Below are 25198 nucleotides of genomic sequence, written 5' to 3'. Positions count from 1 at the left end.
AAACAAAAGAGAAACATTCAAAATGATGAACGCAGAACAAATGTTTCATACATTAGTAGACATGTTCAAACAAATGTGCTACTTTCCACACACACAAATAACATAACTCATTTGCAGTGACTCAATTCTCCCTGAGGTGACAGAACTAAACCAGCTTGTATAGAATTAGAGGAATATAAATCACTCATTTCCCTTGTTTGACAATTGCTCCTATGAATCAGTTTGGGACATTCATTACATTGATGGTGTAACATAAATGCACACTGTTGCTGACAATAATGTGATACTGAGTCACAAACAATTTACTAAACACAGATGGCCAAAACATCATTTTAAGTAACATCTTGGAGGTGGTAAAGTGGTTTAGGAGGGAGTTTGAAAGCTTAGAAACTTGACATTTGAAGGTAGTCATTAATCATAAAGGTATTTGATCAAAATGATGGAACAAAGAGATCTTGAAGAGTTGTGGGGTGGAGGAAATCAGGAAAGACAAAGACTTAGTGAGCGTTAATTTTAACAAATCTCATCCACACTTATGTACAACTAGCAGCCTTTGTAGATTAACAAGCACAATGGTGATAGTGGAACAGATCTAGAGAGTTTGGTCAAGTTAAGGGCGAGAACGCAGGATGTCAGTGAACAGTGCAATGGAATACTCCAGCCTGGAGGTGACAAAGGCAGGGATGGGGGTTTCAGCAGCAGAATCAGGTGATAGATAGCAGAGGTGAAAAACCAATGGCACAAAAAAAATCGGGTCAAGATGGGCAGTACAGTAGAGTTGCTGCCTTACAGCGGCAGAGACCCGGGTTTGATCCAGGTGCTGTCTGTATGGAGTTTGTACGTTCTCACCGTGACCTGTGTGAGTTTTCTCCAGGTGCTCTGGTTTCCTCACACACTCCAAAGACGTATAGGTTTGGAGGCTAATTGGCATGGTAAAATTGTAAACAGTCCCTAGTGTGTAGGATAGTGTTAGTATGCAGAGATTGCTGGCCGGCACCGACTCGGCGTGCTGAAGGACACGTTTCCGCACTGTATTTGCAAAACTAAAAATTAAATGTGAGAAGAACAATGAATCATCAGGTTCAGTTTACAGGGAGATAGTTACCTGGGAGAGAGCCAGTGTCTGTAGCCAAGATGGGATGAGAAGTGAAGGCTTTAAAATATCAGAGAATCTTTAACGACATCCCGAGGGCAATTCAATACGTTTTTGTGGCAGAAACCTTGCGGAGATTAAAATGAAATCCAGAATGGAGTTCTGGATTTCAGTCCATAGATGAGGGAAAACAGATGTCAATGATGGGAAGTGCAGTTACAGGTACCGAGGGTAGCATTTTTATTGCCCCCGTGACTCAAAAACCCGGTGCGGAAAATGTGCGGAGCTGGGGGGGGGGGGGGGGGGGGGGGGAGTTCAAGGCCAGGGGAGGGATATGTCACATCCAAGATTTTCAGATGAGAGAAGAGAAGGAAGAGTCAGATCCTATTTCAATCTTCGTGGCTCCTTGCACATGAGGGCTGAGACAGAGACGAGAATGAGAAAAGATGACTTGCAACCCCACCTGGTTGCACACCTATTTCTCCCACTATCACCCTCCACTTCCATCCATGCCCCTGCCTCTGGCTCCACATTTTACAGCTCTTCTCTTTATATCACAGCCTTTTGTCTTCATCTCATCTTCGGCCACCTATATGCCAATGAAACCCCCACCCCCCCCTTCATCTGTACCAACCGATCACTTACCTGGAACATAGACATAAAATGCTGGAGTAACTCAGGACAGGCAGCACCTCTGGAGAGAAGGAATGGGTGACGTTTTGGGTCGAGACTTCTTCAGACAGGGGAGTGGGCAGTACATAGATAAGAAAGTGTAAGGTGTGAAAACGAGACCAAGGGAATGGAGAGAAAATGAGACCAAGACAAATGTAGAATAGATCCTTGTTAGTTGGGAGAAGTCAGTCGGAGACAGTCAGACTGGTCGGAGAACTAGGAAGGGAGAGAGGATGGAGAGAGAAAGCAAAGGCTACCGCTGGGGTGTAAGCTGCCCAAGCGGAATATGAGGGGCTGTTCCTTCAATTTGCGCTGGGCCTCACTCTGACAATGGAGGCGGCCCAGGACAGAAAGGTCAGTGTGAAAATGCGAGAGGGAGTTAAAATGTTGAGTAATCGGTTCGACTGTCGGAACCTGTAATCCAGGTTGGGTCCAAACTGGGATAACTTACCTGGTTTTATACTGACTCCCATCTCTCCTTTCCAGCTTTCACCCTCCGTCCCCCCACCACTACAATGAAGGACACTGACCCAAAATATCACATTATCCATCCTGCAGAGATGTTGTCCGACCCTTTGAGTTACTCCAGCACTTTGTTTTTTTTTTTTGTAAACCAGCATCCTCACTTCCTCGTTATCAACATCTTACTTTTTTTAAATTTCTTTCACATCCTCTTAGTTCACTGTTAGCAAAAGTATATTTATCACAGAGTAATATCAGCAACGCAGCTTGCAGAGACCAAGATGTCAGCAATAAAAAATGTATTTATAAACAGTAGGTCAAGCAGCATCTGTAGGAGGAACAGAACTTTCAGACCCTTTCGGATGGCACATCCGAGCCAGAACATTAATCTGTTCCACTTTCCACAGATGTTACGATCATGCTGAGCAGTTCTGGCATTTTCTATTTCAGATTCACTGAATTGCAGTTTTTATTTTCAGTTGACGTTAGAGCAACGATTGTGGAATAAATATTAGCTTCTCCCCCTCGTCTAAACTCTTCCCGACGTCTTTATGACCCAGTGATAGCAGCGGGGACCTAAAATTAACCAGCTTATCCAAAAGATAGGAGCTACCGCTAATTGCCAGCCTAGACTTTTATTCTCTAAATATGACTTTCTTCCACAAATTCAGAGTGCTGTCCACAGAATCATGGACTCAGAGGACAAAGTTAGAGAAATATATAGACAGGCAGAGATCAAGACAGCCACAGGACAATTTCATTAGTTAGCAATAATTATCTGAATAGCTGAAGATAATTATTAGGTGTATAAAAAAATCAATTGGCACTTGCTCCAGGACTCAAGGTATTAAAAGGTACCAGCTGTTAAAACAGCAGATGCACTGTGTCAATTCACAAAATTCTGTAGATTGTGGAGAAGTGGAAGGTAGCAAATATTTCAAAAATGTATGAGAGAGAATTGAGAACCATAATCCAGTCATGCAGACAGTACCGTTATGGATAGATGGATTTGTAAGCGAGACATCGATAGGCATATCCCTTCGGTTAGTTCCTGCACCACCTGCCACTGATGTAATCCAGTAGCTATATCCTTCAAGATACTATCAAAAATATTGAACGGTGCAGCGCAGGAGCAGGCTCCCAGCTCACAATATCAGTGCCAAACATGATGCCAATTTCAGCTAATCTCATCTGCCTGGACACAAACCATATCCCTCCATTCCCTGCAGATCGATATGTTTATCTAAAAGCCTCTACAATGCCACCATCATGTCTGCCTTCACCACTACCCCTGGCAGCACGCTGGCCAGTCAGGACGGTTTTTTAAGAAGTGTTTTTAAGAAGGAACTGCAGATGCTGGAAAATCGGAGGTAGACAAAAAAGCTGGAGAAACTCAGCGGGTGCAGCAGCATCTATGGAGCGAAGGAAATAGGCAACGTTTCGGGCCGAAACCCTTCTTCAGACAGAAACCACTCTTGGTGATGCAAATGGAAACCCCCACGCAGTCCAACTTGAGCTCCTGTGATGCTTCCAATTATTCAACCTGGAATACCGGTCCACCAGTAGGAAAGAACTGCAGATGCTGGTTTATATTGAAGGTGGACACAAAATGCTGGTGTAACTCAGCAGGACAGACAGCATCTCTGGAAAGGAATGGGTGAAATTTCGGGTCGAGACCCTTCTCCAGAGATGCTGCCTGTCCCGCTGAGTTACTCCAGCATTTTGAGTTGAGTCTGAAGAAGGGTTTCAACCCGAAACGTCATCCATACTGGTCCACCACCCATTTTCCAGCAACTGGTGGTCTGGCACCGTTAAAATTTACAAGTGCACATGAAATTCTCCCCCGAAAATTTGGCACCTAGGCCAGGTGAGACGGCCGATCTTGACCTCATCAAATCAAATTTAGCCTCTGTGGCCGGGTGGCTGGCCCACCTCATAGCCATTCTCATAGCTGACTTCCAAGACCGACCTTGTGGGCCGATATGTCAGAGAGTGGTGAATCTCTGGAATTCTCTGCCCCAGAAGGTAGTTGAGGCCAATCCATTGGCTATATTTAAGAGGGTGTTAGATGTGGCCCCTTGTGGCTAAAGGGATCAGGGGGTATGGAGAGAAGGCAGGTACAGGATACTGAGTTGGATGATCAGCCATGATCATATTGAATGGAGGTGCAGGCTCGAAGGGCCGAATGGCCTACTCCTGCACCTATTTTTTATGTTTCCACCTAGGCAGACCGTAACAGTACCATTGGACTCTCGAAGGCCATCACCTCTGTTGGTCTGGAAAAACAGATAATCCAGAAAGCCTATGGAACCAAGGGTGCCAGAAAATCAGTGGTGGACCTATACTGGATAATCGTCACCGTCTGTTTCGGGTCATCTGCAAACATACTAACCATGCTTTGTATATTCACGTCTAAATCATTGACATGGATCATAAATAATAAGGACCCAGCACCAACCTCTGAGACACGCGTAAAGTCACAGGACTCCAGTCCAAAAAAAACCTTCCATATTGCCCTCTACCATCATCAATCCAATTCTGTGTCTGATGAACGTGGAGGTTATTCACCTAGACTGTGGGCTAGTTCTCCTAATTTGTCAATGTCCAAATGTCGTTGGACAATTTGCGTGGTCTGGTGGTCTGGGAACGGTTCTCCACCCCACAGTGTCCGAATGCTAATTGGTCCATTTGATTTTATTTTTCATTTTGATAGCTACCAAGTAATTTCAGAGGGATCACATACGATCTGGGGTCACATACAGGATTGTGGATTCTTCACTAAAGGACAACAGTAAAGGATTATCTGGTAGTTTCAACGTCACCATAACTTTTACTTCCAGATTATTAATTCAATTTAAATTCCCCAAACCGATTTGGCGGGTTTTAAAATGATCATGCTTCCAACTGATCCACATCTATCGATTGATAATCTAACAATTCAACCGTGTGAAGGGGAAGTCTAGAGCTGCAGAATCCAGTAATTGAGGAGACCAACTTAAAATGATATGAATAGACTGAAGACCAGAGATGTTGGTGGGGATGGGGATGAGGGCACGGGATAAACATGAAACTCTGTACAGATACTTTTACTCTTTAAGCCAAAATCTTGCTCAATATTGCAGTGCATGCAGAGAGACTGGGGAGAAAGGTCATGGAGGTTTCAGAAAAGAAACCATCTTGAATAGGTAAATACAATAGGAGATAGCAGGGAGTACAAGGTGCAAATTTATAATAGCTGGCTGCATCTTTTAGATGATCTCCCTTTAAGAATAATTCCTCGCAAGGGAACCTAACAATTGTCCTTTCCTGTAATTCTTAGGTCTGAGTGACATTGGAAACAACACTCCTCCACACACGTGCAGGTCTCGTTTATACCAAAGCTCAAAATCTCCAGTGACTCCATTCGTCAGGAGAGTTAGAAAAGTATCGCAACTGGTGCCAAACGACGCTGGACTCTACACCTACACACGTGCCGGCCTGCAGCATATTTAGTAATAGACCTCTTGGCTATTTTTCCCCATCTGATTGCAGAAGAATAGTTTGCAGTTTCCCCATACTTCACCATAAATTATCCTTCCAGTCAGTTTTTATGGGGTTGCAAGGTAAAGGCAGAAGTAGATTTGGTGTAGTCTGGCCATCAAATCAGAATGCTCTGCCAACAGCTCTTCTGGCAGAGTGTGACAGGTGGTGGAGGCCAGGCAAGAACCATTTCCAAATCGTTACATTCACATTTTTAATTGGCGTGCTGAAGTGGTGCTGAATGTTCTAACCCTCCTCCAACATTAAACCTCCTTATTTTTTTCATTTGGACAGCTCACAGTTGATGAACAAAAGAGTTAAGCTACAGGACCCAGATTTAGTAGTAAATTAGCCTGGCAGCAGGCCCTTTGGTTGCCATGCCAATATTGCCTGCGCAGTTATGGCAACAAAACCTCAAATAAACAGAACACCACGTCTCTAATCTAAACCACATGCTTCAACATAGTGGATGTAGCATCCCTTCAACAAGTAGGCCAATTATCTGCCCTGGAGAGGACAGACAGAGATGAAGCTGAAACCAGAGAAATTTAGGCATGAACATCGCATTACTATAACTATGGTAATGAGGGCCGATGCATTGTATAATCTTTACCAACAGCAGCACGTCCCAGAGAAATAAAGAAAGCAAGAACCGAAGAGGCAGGCTTTTTATAATGGACAAGATCCGGAGTAGAAAATACAGGGGAAAAAAGCAGCAGAGGGGATAGATACAAAGGAGACCCAAGGTAAATATCAATCCGCAAAAAATGAAATTATACAGGTAGGATTTGAGGGGATGGAGAGACTTTCACAAACTAATCCAGAGCTTGGGTCTTGGCAGCTGAAGACACAGTCATGATTGAAAATCAGTAATAGATAAATGGTGAGATTTATTTTTATACAAACAAAAAGTTTGTTGTTCAGAGGGAAAGTTCCAAAACATTTAGGATGCAAAGCTGGGGAGTGAACTTTATATTTCCCAAACAATTCCTGATTTTATAAAGATGAAATGCACAAATTCTATCAGGCAGACTTTCTCAACAATGGATATAATACCATTGGAGCTAGTCCAAGAGACTCACCAGGCTAATCCATGGGATGAGAGGGTTATCTATCAAGTTAGGCTGGACAGTTTGGGTCTGTATCTCTTGGAGTTTAGAAAATTGTGGAGTTACTATTCATACAGTGCCCTCCATAATGTTTGGGACAAAGACCCGCCATTTATTTATTTGCCTCTGTACTCCACAATTTGAGATTTGTAATAGAAGAAAAAAAACACATGTTGTTAAAGTGCACATTGTCAGATTTTAATAAAGGCCATTTTTATATACATTTTGGTTTCACCAAGTAGAAATTACAGCAGTGTTTATACATAGTATGTCTCTTCCCTTCCACCACCCTCACCCCCACCCATTTCAGGGCACCGTAATGTTTGGGACACAGCAATGTCATGTAAATGAAAGTAGTCATGTTTAGTATTTTGCATGTTTAGTATTTTGTTGCATATCCTTTGCATGCAATGACTGTGTCTTGAAGTCTGTGATTCATGGACATCACCAGTTGCTGGGTGTCTTCTCTGGTGATGCTCTGCCAGGCCTGTATTGCAGCCATCTTTAACATGCCTGTTTTGGGGGCTAGTCCCCTTCAGTTTTCTCGTCAGCATATAAAAGGCATGCTCAATTGGGTTCACATTGGGTGATTGACATGGCCACTCAAGAATGTACCATGATTTAGCTTTGAAAAACTTCTTTGTTGCTTTAGCAGTATGTTGATCATTGTCTTGCTGTAGAAGGAACCGTCGGCCAATGGGTTTTGAGGCATTTGTTTGAACTTGAGCAGATAGGATGTGTCTATATACTTCAGAATTAATTATGCTACTACCATCAGCAGTTGTATCATCAATGAAGATAAGTGAGCCAGTACCTTCAGCAGCCATACATGCCCAGGCCATAACACCCCCATCACCATGTTTCACAGATGAAGTGGTATGCTTTGGATCTTAGGCAGTTCCTTCTCTCTTCCATTCTTTGCTATTGCCATCACTCTGATATCAGTTAATCTTCATCTCATCAGTCCACAATATCTATTTCTAGAACTGTGGTTGCTCTTTTAAGTACTTCTTGGCAAACTGTAACCTGGCCAAACCATTTTTGCACCTAACCACTGGTTTGCATCTTGCAGTGTAGCCTCTGTATTTCTGTTCGTGAAGTCTTCAGCGGACAGTGGTCATTGACAAATCCACACCCGACTCCTGAAGAGTTTTTCAGATCTGTCGGACAGGTGTTTGGTGATTTTTCTTTATTATAGAGAGAATTCTTCTGTCATCAGCTGTGGAGGTCTTCCTTAGCCTGTCAGTCACTTTGCATTACCAATGCTCCCTTTCTTCTTAATGATGTTCCAACCAGTTGACTTTGGTAAGCCTAAGGTTTGGTTGATGTCTCCAACAGTTTTATTCTTGTTTCTCAGTCTCATAATGGCTTATTTGACTTTCACTGGCACAACTTTGGTCCTCATGTTGATAAACAGCAATAAAAGTTTCCAAAGTTGATGGAAAGACTGGAGGAAAGACTAGGTGCTGATGTGCATACGCATGGGTTTGGGTATTTGAGAAAATGGAAGATGTCTGTAAAACCTGCTTCACAAAGGGTGACATCATTTGCAGAGTTGCAGACAGACTTTGCCATAGATGGCTCCAGGGAGTCTGAAGCCTGGGAAGGTTGCAAAAGGTTTCTGTCAAGTTGCCAACATGTCTGGGATTCTACTGGTGAACCTATATCCTGATGCTAAAGGCATGTTTGTGATTGGTTGGGGAAATGTTATGTTTCAACTATGTTGCGTTGCCTTACTGCCAGTACTTGTGATTGGTGCAGATGAGTGGCCCCGCCAAAGATAAAGACATTATTTATCTAATGGTAATGTTTCTTTACTTAACGGAAGTGTTTCTCCCTTACTGCCAGGTGTTTAAAATATGTTATGTATTGTTATATGATTGGGCCAAAGAGTTGTCATTCTATGATTTTGCAGCCGGTATCGGTAATTGGCTTGTATGGGGTTGCCTCCCCCAAGGAATGTCACGCCCTTAGTTCGGAGGGGGTATAAAGGAGTGGGGAGCGCATTGGGCTGTGCCTATTGTCTTTAGTCTGTTCCATTTGCACGAGAGCGTATTGGTCCCGACTAAGTGGTACCGAGGATCGGTCCTGCGGTATTGTATACAATAAAATAGAGTTGGAATTCCAGAGCTCGTATTCGGTGTTTGACTGAACCAGACCAGGGAGGTAAGTTTAGATCCGGAAATAACACTGAGAGCTCTCTTATGCCTGGATTAATGAGGCAATTAAATACACCTGTGCAATTACAAACACCTGTGAAGCTTTGTGTCCCAAACATTATGGTGCCCTGAAATGGGAGGACTATGTATAAATACAGCTGTAATTTCTACATGGTAAAACCAAAATGTATAAAAATGGCCTTTAATAACATCTGACAATGTGCACTTTAACCACATGTGATTTTTTCTATTACAAATTCTATTACAAATCTCAAATTGTGGAGTAGAGGCAAATAAATAAATGATGGGTCTTTGTCCCAAACATTATAGAGGGCACTGTATAAGGTTGATGTCAGATGCCTTCACCAGTGGATGAGTCACAAACAAGGAGATTTCAAGATAAAGAGGTTGATTATTTAAAACCAAGATGTCTTCTTTCAGTGCTTGGTTAATCGTTAGAACTAACCCAGAAGATAGTGATGGCTTGATTATTAGATGTACTTAAGGAGGAGATAGAAAAATATCTGGTGGAATTGGCACAGAAGAGGAGTTGAGGCCAGCATGGATCTGCCGTGATCATATTCAATGGCAGGACAGGCTTGTGGGCCTGGTGGTCTGCTCCTGTTCCCTTGTGTTAAGGACAACTGAAATCAAAATAATTGACAAAATACCAAAATAGAACCATGACCATGAGATTCACGATCTGTTATGCATTTGCAGAATATTTATCTCATCTGTCCGCAAATCCACACAAGGGGCTGACACACACAGTTAAGTGGTTTTCCATCTGGCTCCACTGAGCAAATGTCATTGTGGAGAACAGGGAACTATGAACTTAAATTGTAGTTTTTGAAGGAGTTAAGATATAGCCTTCCACTGTCACCATTAAACTGATCATAAAGCAATTGAAGGCAGATCATACCAAAACTCAGATCAGTGTGCAATTGTTAATCTTCTGGCTCCATTCAAAGAGCATTGTTTTGACTGCACCACAATCAGACCATTTCACAGAGCAACGTAGAGAACACTGAGATCTTTGAGACATTGATAATGTTACGCAATGAGATAACAAAGGCCTTCTATAAACACAAATCTTCAAATGTGGAGTCCGAGCTGATAAATCAGTTTCAAAACAAATGGCATCTAGATTTCCCCACCCACTCCCTTTAGGAGGTATACAAACTAAGCAACCCATGGGAAGCCTGTACAGAACAGACCACAGCCTATACATTGGCCCCTTTGATTGAAGATAGAGCGTACAAACAGACCCTTTGGCCCACGAGTCCAAGCTGACCATCAATTACCCATCCACACTCCCTATAGACTCAGGGCAATTTAGAGGCAATCAATTACCAAACCCCGACATCTTTGGTGATGGTGAAATGTTGACTGGAACTCCAGGACCCACAATCACTATCACTCCTACTCATTGCCACATTGCAATGCAAAAATATACTCACGGCAAATAGTCTTTCACATCCTCCACCGTCATGTCACCACTTGCATCCAGGGTGATGTCAGTGCTACTGATGGGGGAGTCAAGTGGAGTCTGAGACAACGCCAGTGGGAAATCCTCCATCACCCCTGTTCACAAGATCCAGAGTCAACTTTATGCCCAAATTAACGATGATAGTTCAAAAACAGACCTGTTTATATTCCATTAAATTCTCTTTGCACTTCAAGATTTAACAACTTAACTTCTCGCCCCGTTATTTTGGGGTCAAAAAGTTAGATCAGCTTTCAAATCCTACTCGACAATTTGATCAAACAGGCTTGTTCCGACAATTGGTGCTCAACTAGTCCCTGCCTCATTACACCCTGCTATTCCTTCTCCCCGTGTAGCTCAGTACAACCAGTAATGCACCACCCTGTCCATTCCTCATTGTTGAATTTTCTAAAAGCTCTCTGTCCAAGAAATTCCCGTTTCCAACTCACATTGCGGGAATGAGAAGCTGCAGTTTAGATCAGCACATGGAAGGCTAGTCAACAAATCCCATGGAATTGAGACAAATTGGTTCTGAAACAGATTAGGTAACAGGAGACAAAGGCGAATGGTTATCAAATGTTTTTGCAACTGGAAGGTAATTGGGGTTCAACAAGGCTCAGTATTTTGTCCCTTACTTATTGTATTATGACTTCAATGGAGGATGGATGAGGAGATATGCAAATAAATGCAAAATCAAGCCATATGGCTAATAGCATGGAAATGTTTAGACTGTAGGATGGTATGGATGGATTATTCAATTAGGTAGAAGTGACAGGAAGAATTCAATCCAACACTGATACAATATATTTGGAGAAGTGCAACAAGGCAGATGAACGAATACATGATAAAACACAAAAGTGGGAAGGAACAGACATACCTTGGAACGTATCCTTAATGATTGTAGGATAGCCCAATAAAGGTGGCTCAACAGCACATGGAATGCTTTATTTTATTAGCAGAGGCATTTGAATTCAAACAGAGGTCATGCCAGAATCATGCACACATTTATTAGACTGAGTATTGCATAGTTCCTGTCACATTACAGGAGAGATGTATATGCGCCAAGGAGGATATAAAGCTGATTTACAAGCTTGATGCCAAGACCAAAGAAATTGTAGCTAGGAGAGACATAGGCTGTTTTCGCTGGAACAGAGATGGAGGAGAGACTTAGGAATGAGGAACCCAGATAGCTATTAGAAAGAATCTATTTCCCTAGTAAGATGGGTCAAAGACAAGAGAGCAGAGATTCAAAGTATTTGGTTGAGGATTGGACAGGAGATGAAAGATATTTTCATGCAAAGCGTAGCTGTTGCTGGAATTCACAGCATGATGGTTTTGTAGAGCCACATGCGAACACTTTGATGGGTACTTGAAAAAGTCTTGAGCTGCAGGGCTGGGAAGGTGGGATTATGCTGGATAACTTATTTGTTTCATCCATGGAGTAAATCTTGAGAGTTTCAGATTCCCGATGAAGCTCTGCAGCTTAAATTCCAGGCTGACAATGAAGTTCCCCTCAGGTTGGAAAGCTCAACTCTCCATAGCCTCTCCCGACAACTCAGATCCCAAGCCTTACAATTAGCCTCAAGACATTATAGCTTCACATCTCAAATTTCTTGGGTTTCTCAGTAACCAGAAAGAAGCGCAGTTCATGGTGAACGAGCAACGGATTTTCTACTCGGGTTTTTAAGTGAAATTTATCCAACTTTATCTAAAACCATACATACTCTTTATTTTTGAAGGGAGTAGTCAAGTGTCATGTGTCGTGCAACACAAAAACAAATGCTTCAGCCCAACTTGTCCTTGCCAACCAAGATGTCCCATTTACCTGCATGTGTACCTTATCCTTCTACAACTTTCCTATCCATGCACTTGTTCAAGTACCTTTTAAATGCTTTTATAGTACTTGCCTCAACTATCTCTTCTGGCAGCTCGTTCCATGTACCCATCACCCTCCGAGTGAAAAAGTTCCCTATTGAACTTTAGTTTCTTCCTGTTTTGCTTTCAAACGCCTGTCAACCATTCCAAAGCATAGTGATGAACTACCGTTTCAAACAGGTATTTTGAGAGCATCACCTCTCAAAATGGAACATACCGTCAGTTGCTCCCAATGAGTTGCATTCCCCTTTGTTCTGAATTTTGTGTGTTCCATTGGCACGGTTCACTTTGGGTGATCCCTGCAAGTTATTGCTGAATATTTAGAAAGGAAAATCTCAGTTAGTGAAGGAACCAAAATGGACGCTCGGATCAAAACACAAGAACAGCAATAACCCAGCTTACACGCTACTGCTTCCAGCCACACTGCTGTCGCGCATTAACTGAGGGAAGCACGAGGTGAATTGGTGACACTGTCTGGCTCAACACACCTTCCCTATAATGTACCTGCAACAAGCAAAATGCAATGCTACAACTTGGCATGATTAAATCATTTGCCCCCAAAAGAATCATTTTGTATCAAGAACATCACCTTCCAAGTCAAATACTTGTGAATACTTGCCATTTCAAGAATTCAGTAACACAAATGAAGTTTCTAAAGTAGAAGACACAGCAGTTTAAGGCGACTATAACCGAACAATAAACCGCAACAATTACAACATTTAAAAATAAAATGCATTGGTTCTGTCGTATTGCCCCTCGAACAGTGCAGCACTCACTTGTCACCGCACTGAAATTCAGCCTAGATTTCAAAGATAATGGCTCCACACACGTACAAATTGACCATCATCCAATTGACAGGCAAAACACGAGTGCATATCAACTGCCCACAGCATTATGTCCCAAGAGAAACAAGGACAATTGGTGGGAGAAATAGGATAATGGCATGATTGCAAGGTTCAGTTGCTGCAGCGATAAGGTACACTTATTGCACACAGTCCTGGTCACATTATAGGAAAAATGCAACCCACCTGAAAAGAGGATTTACAAGGATGTTACTACGATTTAAAAATGTTAACCACAAAGAACATCTGGAATGGCCAAAGTCATTTTCTTTGAAACAGGAAATTGGGGTTAAATGGAGACTGGAATAATTAGAAATAACCCACTTCCCATAGCAGAGGGATTAAAAAAAAGAGCAGCGTTCATTTGTTTTTTTTTAAATACAGGGTTCGAGACGAGAAAATGTTTTTTCCTGGGTGGTGGTGCTAGTTTACAAGTCGCTGCCTGCAACCTCATCATATTTAAACAGTGTAGGAAGGAACTACAGATGCCGATTCAAATCGAAGACAGACACAAAATGCCAGAGTAAATCAGCGTCTCTTCTCGACCCGAAATTTCACCTATTCCTTTTCTCCAGTGACGCTGCCTGACTCACTGAGCTACTCCAGCATTTTATGTCTAAATTTAAACAGTATTTGAACATACACTTGGCTTCGAAGCACTTGATTCAAATAATGGGCTTCAGGTCATCATTTTTATATTAATACACTTCATTTGACCATTCTCTTCTTGGCTCTACCCCAAAAATCAGTTCCACACACTTTACACCAGAATTGTCATTATTTGATTCCTTGGTATACAACTTGCCATAAATTGGAGCCAGGGCTCAAGGGGTCTCTTGCACTTTCCCACGCCACCACACAACGTGGCTCAGTTATGTTCCTGGTGGAAAGGGAGAATCGCTCAAATTCAGATGGAGATATCAAATAAAAGCCTAAGAGAGGAAAAAAAGAGGAATGAATTATACATCATAAGTCTGCAGTGTCTTGAAACATCAAACAGCATTATTCCATATTAGCACCTTATAATTCTAAAAAGTCCTTACAACATTGCAGCTTTACTTGAAGATGGAATTAATATTTTAACATGCGTCACTCAGTCCACATGCCTCTTTACAACAGTCTCACTCAGCATGTTTAATACAACCAGAAATACAGCTCTCAGATAAGCAGACACATCAACCTCTAATCATATTATGCTGAACTGATAAAACGGGGATCTCAGGGACAAATCAGCTCTGACCCAACTGGAGCAGCCTAAAATTAAAATACATGCATTAAATTAAAGATGACGCAAGGAGGGAGTGGGACTAATGTACAAACTCCTCCAAAACTGCCAGACAGACTGAATGGGGAAAAACGGCTCTAAGATTACAGGATATATACCATATTTCCCGGCAATGAAGACGCACCCCCATTTTGAGTTGCTAAATTTTGAAAAAAGGCAGGCGGGACACACTCAAACAAATAAAAAATAAAAATAAAGAAAGTAACAATTCAATTTGCCCAAGGCTTCCAGATCTCCTCCATTCTGATTGACTGAATGGGTGGGGGTTGGAGGGTGATGTCAGGTGGAGAGATGGTGGGGAAAACGGGAGAACACCGAGACAAGTTGAATCAGTTGTGATCTTAATGAATGACAATACTAGTTCAAGGGACCAATTGGGGGGAAGATTTCCTTTCACAGCGTGTGGGGAATCTGGCCCAGGTCAGCAGGGGCAGAAGCGTTGAGAAGGAGGAAGTCCTGGATTTTGCCAGCAACTCACTCACCGCTGCCGTGGCGTTCCGGGCACGGAGCCACTGCATTGTGGCCGGGGAGGGAAGTGGCTCGGATGGTTGCGAGCTGCCGCAGTTCCTTAAATTCCGACTGCCGCCGGGAGCAGGACATGGCCTCACTTGCTGCGCTGGGTGGCACTGCATGGTTTCACTGCCCGGTCCGTGTCTTTCAATGTAGACCTGACAGTGAGGGGACCAGCTCAAGAGCAAAGATCATAGAGCGGAGGGGGTCAGCGGGTGATGGATAACAGGACACAATGCGGTGGCTCTGCGCCCGGAGAGCCACAGCAGCGATGAGTGAGTGAGTTGCTGGCATGATCCCCGACCCCCTCCTTCTCAACGCTCCTGCCCATGTTGACCCAGGCCAGACTCCATACAAGTTGTGAAATGAACTCCCCCCCCCCCCCCCCCCCCTTTTTTTACAGCTGCTGCCCACCAGCTGCCTGCAGTGTGGGATAGACTTGGCTATCCCTCAGTACAGTAACACTGTTCTTGATGTTGCTGTACTGAGGATAGCCAAGTCTATCTTTCTTGGCTAACAACCTAACCTTCGGCCCCCAAGACGCAGGTAAATTTTCGCGCCTTATTTTTGGCTAAAGAAATTGCGTCTTCATTGCCGGGAAATACGGTGATCTTCTTTAAAATAAAAGGGAGATGAATTTTGTAGCAAAAGCATGACAATACTACTGCATTTGAAGATCGGAGAAACAAGATCATTGGATACATGTGACTGGGAGCACAAATAGTGACCTTAATTCTCAACTCCAAGCCGAGACGGGGTGAAGAAGCAGAGAAAGCAGCCACGCTGGTGTTCTCAGTAGATGCTGAGAACACCAGAATGGACTGTAGCCACAAGTTGCGTCAAGGACATTCGATATTTGCTTCCGACTTACCCTGGCCCGTCCTTGTGAAGACACACGAAGCTATGCCGCTGATGTCCTCTTTCCTTATGCAATCGTACCGCATCTGAGGCCGGAGCCCTGGGACTGTGAAGATGTGAATGTCCCCCAGGTTTGTTAAACACACTAGGCAGTTCTCCGAATAGTCATCCGAGGTAATGCTGGGGAAATTCATCAAGCCCAATTTCCTCACTCTGGAGCCTTCGTGGGCTGTGAGCTTGAACTTGGTCTTTGCGCTCACCCTCGGCAGTGTAAACACCTACACACAATGTTTCAGTGAGACCGTGCCACAAAGGGTCACACAACCCCCACCCACTGAATAAATAATTGCCTTGCACAAGCATTACAGAGATGCCGCATAGAAACAGGGCCTCTGGCCATCAAGTCCACACTGACCATCAACCACCGCAAGTCTCCACTAATCTAAGCAATTTTATTATTATCTGAGATTAGTTTAGTGTCAGGTGTACTGAGGTACAGCGAAAAGCTTTTGTTCCATGTTAACCATTCATTCCTCCCCAGATTCTACCAGTCACCTTCACACAGAGGCCAATTAACCTGTCAACCCACACCTCTTTGGGATGTGGGGTAACTAGAGCACCCGGAAGAAACCTATGCAGGTACAGGGAGAACGTGCAAACTCCACATGAACAGCACTCGAGGTCAGGATCGAACCTGGGTCTCTGACGTTGAGAGACAGCAGCTTACGGCATAATATCCACAAGATTGTTTTTGCATTATAAAATGTAAACTCAGTAGCTCTATGTACCTTTCACTGGATTATTATTTACCTCCTAGATTTGAATTTCTGATATACATAGATCTCGTTCTATAATATCCAAAGATATTCTCCCAGCTAACTAGTTCAAAATCTATTTCCAGATTGAATATTTTAAAAGCACACAATTTCTGCATTAATGTTCTTCCAGATCTGGGCGAGGTCAAGCCTGTTGATTTTATCACTTCCCTTTGAGGGCAGGCAGCTGGTCAGCTGGTTCACATTTCACTTCTCCATTCAGTTTCCTCCTTGTTACCTTGAACTGCTCCTCTGAGATGATCAGCACAGAGTGACTGCCCTGCATCTCCGGGGCTTTGGCCAGATCACGGGACACTTCCAGCGGCTCAGGCAGTGGATTCCCTCGACCATCCAAGACGGCAATCGACACCACAGGAGCTCGGTGCATCAGCTGAATTTCTTTACCTAGATTTAGGAGTGAAGATGAAAGAAAATAAATCTTCAAAACATATTGGTAAAAATGAATAATCACAGCGGGCGCGGGGTGGGGGAGGAGTAATCTAGGGTAATCTATCCACAAATTACAGACTATCTGAGACTATTTATTCCCTGCACAAGCCTCCTCCAATCAACATAAAACATAGAATATTTCAGTACAAGAGCAGGCCCTTCGGCCCATGATGTCTGTACTGAATCCTATGCCAACATAAACAAACCCTTCCTGCATGCAGAGGATCCATATCCCTCCACTCCCTGCATATTCATGTGCCTATCTAAAAGTCTCTTACATGCTATTTTATTTGCTTAATCATGCAATGCGACTTTAACGTCAAGATTAGCAGGTTATTCCGCAACTTCAGGCAAGGTAGAATGAATGGCACAGAAATAAATATTAGGATAGGAATGGAGTATGTGAACGATGGTTTAACTTGGCTGGCCATAACTGGGGATATTCCTCATGTTCCACTTGTGGAGCAGATGACTAGATCTCTCTTGGCCCTTCCTCAAGTGGATGCAGGTTGGCCAGGCTTTCCTTGAAAAGTTAAAGCCTGGAGCCTCTTCGCTTAGATCAGTTATCAGGTTGCCATTGGTGTTTGCAGTCAGCCAAGGGTAAACCAGAGGTGGGATTTATTTTGGGGTGTGCTCCATGTTCCAGTTGGGTCTGTGGGATTTCAGATGGGTGTGCTTCTTAGGCCCTTTGCCTGTGGAAGTACCTCATTGGCTTTTGGCCAATATTCTTGATCAAGTCCGCATTGCCTGTGGAAAGTTGAGAGTTATGAGAGCATTGAGAGTTAAGGAATTTAGTTAAGGTAGTGAAATTTATGGGTTTTGATAGAATTATTCAGAATAATGAATAATTTCCATTAGTTTATTTTTTATTTTTTTAAAGAACGCAGCCAATGGCAAGCAAAAACTGCTTTCAGCGATTGGGCCAAATTTGGAAAAAGAACAAACGCTGCATGTGGAAATCATTTATTTCTCAGGGAAAGACAAGTTGTGATCTGGAAGAGATCGCCTGAAATGGCAGAAAATGTTTCAATGGTAGATTTCACTGTGAACTGGTAGTACCAGAGCAGCAGAACCCAAACTGAATACGCAATACAGTAAACAGTGGATCATGAATCTTACCCAATACAGCCTCGGTGGACCTCTCCGTCCACTTCTCTCTGGATGGAACTTCTAGTGCATATGCGTAAACAGACCCAGCATTTGTTCCTGCCCACAACGTAGGGCCATGGTGCGTGGCTACAAGCAAAATAAAAGCATTAAACCAAGAACCGACTCCGTGACGAATGCCTATGCAATAAAACTACTCTGGAATAAAGTACACCTCACAATATGTACAGGAACGCCAGACTCTCAGGGGCCACATACAATTAAGGTCAAATGGTTGACAAACCAGTTGATTTGATGCTAAATTATTCAAGGTGGAATTTCAGTGATAACTATTAGGATTAAAAAGATCATACTTCAACTGAACAGAACACAAATGGATTTCAGGTCATTCTCTTATTTTCGATCCATGGCAAGAATCTGCTTGCCTCTGTTCTCTGGCTTGCATGCATGTTATCCTAGGATGAAAACAGCAAACAAGGGACCCAGTTTTGTTGTACACCACTTTCAGCTCCACTGTATTGGGAGCAGTAGATTGATCGTGGTGGTCACAATTCCATAGTAGTGTGCAATTTGTTTAGTTTGGGGGGCACAGTGGCATAGCTGCCACCTTATAGCTCCGGCTATCCAGGTTCAATCCTGACCCCTGGTAGTGACCGTGTGGTTTTTGTTCTTCTGCACAGTCTGGTCGCTGCAAATTACCCCTAGCATATAGATGAGTGGCAAATCTGGAGGGGGATTGAGAGGGTCGTGAGGAGAATAAGTGCAAGAGTAGCACAATTGGGTTCTTGGTAGTCAGTGTGGATGCGATGGGCTAAAGGACCAGTTTCCTGCTGCACCTCCCTATTTCTGAACTAAGTTTAACCAAGAGTGATTATTTTGTACCTCAGAACTGCGATGCTGACATGTCCTACTGAAGACAGGAGGAGAAGTTAACCATTGAACAGTAATAGAAAACAAAAAAACTACAGATGCTGAGACCTCAAACAAAAACGGAATCTGGCGGAACTCAGCCAGTCAAGCAGCATCTGTGGAAAGAGAAACCAGTTCACGTTTCAGGTCAGCGACCCTTGCTCAGAAACATGAGCACAAGTTCATAAGTGAGAGGGGCAGAGTTAGGCCATTCGGCCCATCAAGTCTACTCTGTCCTTCAATCATGGTTGATATATCTTTCAATCTTAACCCGACACCCATACAAATCATGAATCTATCCATCAATGTCGTAAAAATATCCATTGACTTGGCCTCTATAGCCATCTGTGGCAATGAATTCTACAAATTCACCACCATCTCACTAAAGAAATTCCTCATCTCCTTCCAAAAGGAACGTCCTTTAATTATAAGGCTATGACCTCTGGTCCTAGACTCTACCACCAGTGGAAACATCCTCTCCACATCCATTCTATCCATTAGTACTGATCAAGAAGAAAATAGAATCTCTGCTCTGTCTGAAGGAGGGTCCCGACCCGAAACATCACCTATCCGCGCTCTTCAGAGATGCTGCCTGACCTGCCAAGTTACTCCAGCATTTTGTTTCCTTTTGTGTTAACCAGCATCTGTAGTTCCTGGTTTCTTGGTCCGACAGCATTGCTTGTCTCCGGGGGACTATTATGATTCTTCCTAGCTATTTCCATTGTGCATCAACCACCACACCATCAAATCGTATATCCACAAACGAACGCTCACCATCTCGCAAAAACGTGTCAGCAAAGTAAAGGCAGCGAACAACACCCGACAGAGAATCGTCTGCAGAACGTGGCTCTATCCGTCTCTGTACTGGAGTCACCTCCACCTCACACGGACCATCCTGCTCGGCAAGCTTGGCATTTGCTTCTCGGACCTGTTATGAAGGAGGAGATTTCTTTAAAAAGTCATTACAGTGACATAATTAGCCAAGATTCAGTGAATTTTCTACACTAGGCAGACAGGTCAACACTCGCTTCTCGAGACCTGGCCCTAGGATCTAATCATCCTCTGCACTACATCCCTACGTTGTAGATCAAATTTGGATGAAGACTTTCAATGTTACCAGCAGCTCGAATCAAAAGGGGAGGTTCATATCTTGGGCGAATCGTACAGCACAGATCACTTTATAAAGGCATCACTTTACAATTGAATGCATTCTTGACGCAGGTCATCAAGGGCATAGTGGATGAATAGTCAAGTCAAGCCATTTCATTTCTTTACACTTTGCTCCTCTCCTTCATGTAACCCGAAAATGTATCTGTTATAGTCAATGGAAAAGTGCTTCATGTTTTCCACTTTAAACTTTCACTGTACGCAATGCTTAAACAATGAAAACACAAAATAGATATTTTTGGCAGTAGTAATAAATTTGTTCTGGGCCCACATATTGTAGTATGTGGAAGAATGTTTATAGAATGGTTCAAGAGGAAAGAAAGGCAAAATGTTCAGAAAGGGTATTTCAGCGCCAGAGGCTGAAGTAGTTGCCAACGATACAGCAACTGAAATTGAATGAGACGTGTTGGAACCGGATGAGAACAAGTATTACAAAATGTTACAGAGTAGGAGGCTATTTCAGAGAGGTAGAGGTAAGATGAAAGGGAGTTTTGAAAACAAAGATAAAAATTGAAGACAAATCGGGTGTGTGTGTGTGTGAGCAGCATTCAATGGAAGATGGACACCAGGCAGGTGATGAAAGGGACCCCCTGTAACTCTCTCTCTGACCATCCATGGAATTCCTGTACAACACTGAATGACCCAGGAAAGAGTTCATCCATAACTCTGCTACCTGAGCTCATAGGTGCTAAAGTACAGTCATTTAAGGGGTGCTGATGTGATCTAGAAATACCAGAGGCAGGGAAGAACATTTCATAAAGTGAGCAAATGCATAGGAGTCTGAACCATTGATAATTTGTGACCCAAAGCCCATGTTACCTCGTGTGCATAGTCTGGTTAAGTTTAAGACGGTTACCGAAAAGGGAGATTTAGGTGAACCGGGGAACTGCTTTAGGTGGACTGACTATATGAGCAAAGTCTAAACACTTTTCTAGTGGGAAATATAAACCAAAGGACATAGGTTTAAGGTGAGGGGGAAAGACTTAATGGGAACCTAAGGGTTAATTTTTTTGTATAACTTTTTTCCCCCACAAAGGTTGGTGGAAATATGGAACAAGCTGCCAGAGGAGGTAGTTGAAGAGATGTTTAGACAGGTCAAGTCAAGTCAAGTTTATTTGTCACATACACATACGAGATGTGCAGTGAAATGAAAGTGGCAATGCTCGCGGACTTTTGTGCAAAAGACAAACAACAAAACAACCAAACAAATTATAAACACAATCATAACACACATATTCTTGGTATCCAGGTACATGGATAGATAGATAGGTTTAGAGGGATATGGGCCAAACGCAGGCCGGTGGGACTAGTTTAGATGGGACATGGTCACATGGGCAAGTTGGGCCGAAGAGACTGTTTACACGCTGTATACGACTCAAAAACTCAAACAGACTACCTTGCTGGTAGGGCTGCACGACGATGGTCGCTTCTTCCCCGACACCCTGCTCTTCCGTATCCGTCGGAAAGACTGCCGCAATGATTTCTTCAGTGATTTCACCCGTGATAGTGGGCCCTCCATTGCCAGAGAATCATTGGGATGTAGTGTGCACCTGGGAGGTGGAATAAACAACATGAACATATTCCATCTTCCAACAGGAACAGTTAAAAACATGGAAAAAATCAGCAAAAGATAGCAACCTTGGAAAGCAGTTCTGACAACAGAAAGAAAATAGAAAGGTGGCAAGTTAGAGTTAACTTTCATGACATTGATTAACTTAAATGGTTTGTGATAGAAATGCAGGCTATTTACATCAACAAACTCAAGGGTACCATCCCTGCAGATCACAACAATAATCATGGGGCGCATGTCCCAGACAATGGAAATGTCTCCCAAACCCTGCTTAAAAATCCGTTTTGCCCAATGCTCAACTTTTCCTCACTGCATTAGGCTCAGCTACATTCCCATTATATACAATGGTTATGGGGAGAAGGCAGGAGAATGGGGTTGAGGGGGGAGTTAGATCAGCCATGATTGTTCGGCAGAGTAGACTTGATGGGCCGAATGGCCTCATTCTGCTCCTATCACAGGAAAACAGTCAATGTAGTTCTGTGGTCTGACATGAAAGGTTCTCACGTGAGGTGTTGTAATGACGACTGGCTGGTTTTACCTAGGATCAGCTTGGAGATTGGACCGAATAGTGAAATGTCTGGATAAGAGTGGATGTGGAGAGAATGATTCCACTAGTAGGAGTCTAGGATCAGAGGCCATAGCCTCAGAATCTAGCTGGTGAATCTGTGGAACTCAATGCCACAGACGTCAATGGAAGTCAAGTCAATGGATACTTTTATTGAGAGAATCTTGATTCGTCAGGGTGTCAGGGGCTATGAGGAGAATGAGGTTGATAGGGAAAGATAGATCAGCCATGATTGAATGGCGGAGTAGACTTGATGGGCTGAATGACCTAATTCTGTTCCTATGATTTATGAACTTATGAACAGCATGAAGGGGAGGCTCGCGATAAAGAACACGTGTAGAAATTATTTCTCCAGAAAGATTTTTATTTTTAAATATATAAAAGGATCCCCACGGGGGTAATTGTGAAGTAGCTATTATCACACCCTACAGGTTACCAGGTACGACCCACTTTTGATAGGAAGGCCTGTGGGAAGGCAAGTACGATGATGACCAATGACCATCGCCAAACATCTACCCATGTCCCCCATTAAAAACTGCTTGGGACAGGATTGAAGCAATTCAAAAATACAGATGCCAGCACTCACCTGGCCAGCACTGGCTGTTGTCTATGGTAATCAAAGATGCCAAAACCATGACTTGTGCCAAAAGCCACAAGCTGCCACTCAGTGTGCAAGGCCACTGCTGTCACAGTCGCTGGAGGAACACATTGAACCAGGAAGCTCGGCTGGAAACCAGCAGCAAACCCCATTAAACCGGCTTTCGGGCTTAACCGGTCGTGACCTTTCCACGTGAAACCTTCTCGATCCTGAAGGAGGTCGACTGTGGAAAGATTCATCTTTCTTTCCGACTTTTCATCGTTAAATTCCATAACAATAACCTGTGGATTGAAAACACATTGCTTATTAAAAGAACATGAACAGGGCATGAAAAAAAATCACAAAATAGATTGCGACATTGGCCTTCCCCAATTTAGATTCACATTGGATAGAGAGTCATACAGCAATGGAAACAGGTCTTGCAGTCCAACTTGTCCATGCCAACCAAGACAACCCATCCCAGCTAGTCCTAATTGCCTGCATTTGGTCCATATCTCTTAAAACCTTCCCTATCAGTATATCTTTTAAATATTATTATTGCACCTGCCTCAACCACATCCTCTTGCAGCCAGTTCCTTATGCCCACTACTTTCTGTGGAAAAAGTCACCCCGCAAGTTCCTATTAAAATTTTCCCTTCGCAACTTAAACTTACATCGTCTAGTTCTTGATTCCCTTACCCAGGAAGAAAGACTCTGTGTAGTCACCCTATCTAATCCCCTCACAATTTCATACACCTCTATGAGATCACCCCTCAACCTCGAAGGAATAAAGCCCTGGCCTGTCCAACCTCTGGCTTTTAGTCTTAGACGAAAAAGATAAAATGCCGAGTTCTCCAGTGCCATCCTCTATGGCTCATCACCAACAAAATAAGGACATATGTTCAGTATCTCAACATCAGGCAGCTCTCTCCCCACGTATTCCAGCCGTTGGTGATCTAGTCCAAACTCTGTAATATTTTGCATTTCCATGCAGGCATACGTTGGCTCACTTGACCATGACAGTATGGTTGAGACTAGAAACCAATTAACTCCCAAATGTCATACTCAACCAGCCCCCAAGTTCAACTTCCTCCCCCTCCCGTCAAGACCATTTCTTGCCTCCTCCACTCTAAGCAGAGTCAATGCAGTCAACTTTCTAAATAGAAAGCAATGAGAAACGTTAGTACCTGTCCTGCTGTGCCCGCAACCACCAAGCGACTACTGTATTTGCACAATGAAATCTTTTGAATCCCCAGCCTTGGATCATCACTATAGGGATCAAAACAACCAACCTGCAGGAAAGGCAGAAGGTAGAGGTCAAACTCAGAAACACTGAAGAAACATGAAACTTTACATTGAGCACCTGAATTTATTTCATAGGCATTTAATCCACGAGTCTTAGTTTAGTTTAGCTTAGAGATAGAGCGAGGAAACAGGCCCTTCGACCCACCGAGTCAACACCGACCAGCAATCTAACACTAACACTATCCTACACACACTAGGGACAATTTACATTTTTTTCCCCCAAGCCAATTAGCCTACAAACCTGTCCATCTTTGCATTGTGGGAGGAAACCAGAGCACGCGGAGAAAACCCATGGGGAGAATGTCCAAACTCCATACAGACAACATCTCTAATCAAGATCGAACCCGGGTCTCTGGCACTGTAAGGCAGCAACTCTGGTGTTGCGCCACCATGCCGCCCCCAAGTCACAAAATAATCTGCCAGATAGCAGTGTGCTGTGGGTGCAGAGGCGACAGGTATGATGCTGGCTTGTATAAAGAGAAACAGATTGGATTTCTCAAACGAAAAACCCTACACATTTTTACCGTATCCTTTAAACTTGCAGTATCCATTTGTTGTCCAACTTTACAATAGCATTCATTTCCCAGGCTATTAATGACCCATCCCATCCAATTTCTAGCCTCACAATTACTCAATTGTTCAAATCCAATCCGATCTCAGGATTCATAAGCAGAAATGCCCCTGGTATCCTCATATTATAAGCCTGCCCTTACGAAGGAATCTCGTAGAAAGAAATGAAATAAATCTTTCATTTAGTCGGAAAGGTCCCGACCCAAAATGTCACCTATCCTTTTCCTCCAGAGATGCTCCCTGACCCGCTGAGTTACTCTAGCACTCTCCGTCTATCCTTTACATCTCAACTG

At 43.2% G+C, this 25198-nt stretch overlaps 1 protein-coding gene across 4 annotated transcripts in view; it reads right to left on the bottom strand.

The window, feature by feature from the left end:
* Positions 1–25198, bottom strand: part of llgl1 (LLGL scribble cell polarity complex component 1) — an 82021-nt gene that overhangs the window by 535 nt on the left and 56288 nt on the right. For 2 of the 4 annotated variants that reach the window (XM_055651242.1, XM_055651243.1), the window contains exons 13-22: positions 24218–24322; positions 23040–23332; positions 21715–21868; positions 19926–20079; positions 18255–18371; positions 16924–17090; positions 15884–16148; positions 14023–14149; positions 12593–12687; positions 10475–10598 (exon numbers count right to left, since the gene is read on the bottom strand). In XM_055651242.1, the coding sequence (XP_055507217.1) occupies positions 10475–10598; positions 12593–12687; positions 14023–14149; positions 15884–16148; positions 16924–17090; positions 18255–18371; positions 19926–20079; positions 21715–21868; positions 23040–23332; positions 24218–24322 (1601 nt within the window). The remainder of the gene's footprint in view (positions 1–10474; positions 10599–12592; positions 12688–14022; positions 14150–15883; positions 16149–16923; positions 17091–18254; positions 18372–19925; positions 20080–21714; positions 21869–23039; positions 23333–24217; positions 24323–25198) is intronic. The other 2 variants (XM_055651244.1, XM_055651245.1) reach the window with 2 other exon arrangements.

This window comes from Leucoraja erinacea, chromosome 20, assembly GCF_028641065.1.
Source record: "Leucoraja erinacea ecotype New England chromosome 20, Leri_hhj_1, whole genome shotgun sequence".
Lineage (NCBI taxonomy): Eukaryota > Metazoa > Chordata > Chondrichthyes > Rajiformes > Rajidae > Leucoraja > Leucoraja erinaceus.
The sequence above is the reverse complement of the archived record's forward strand: the minus strand, read 5'-3'. Positions and strand labels throughout refer to the sequence as shown.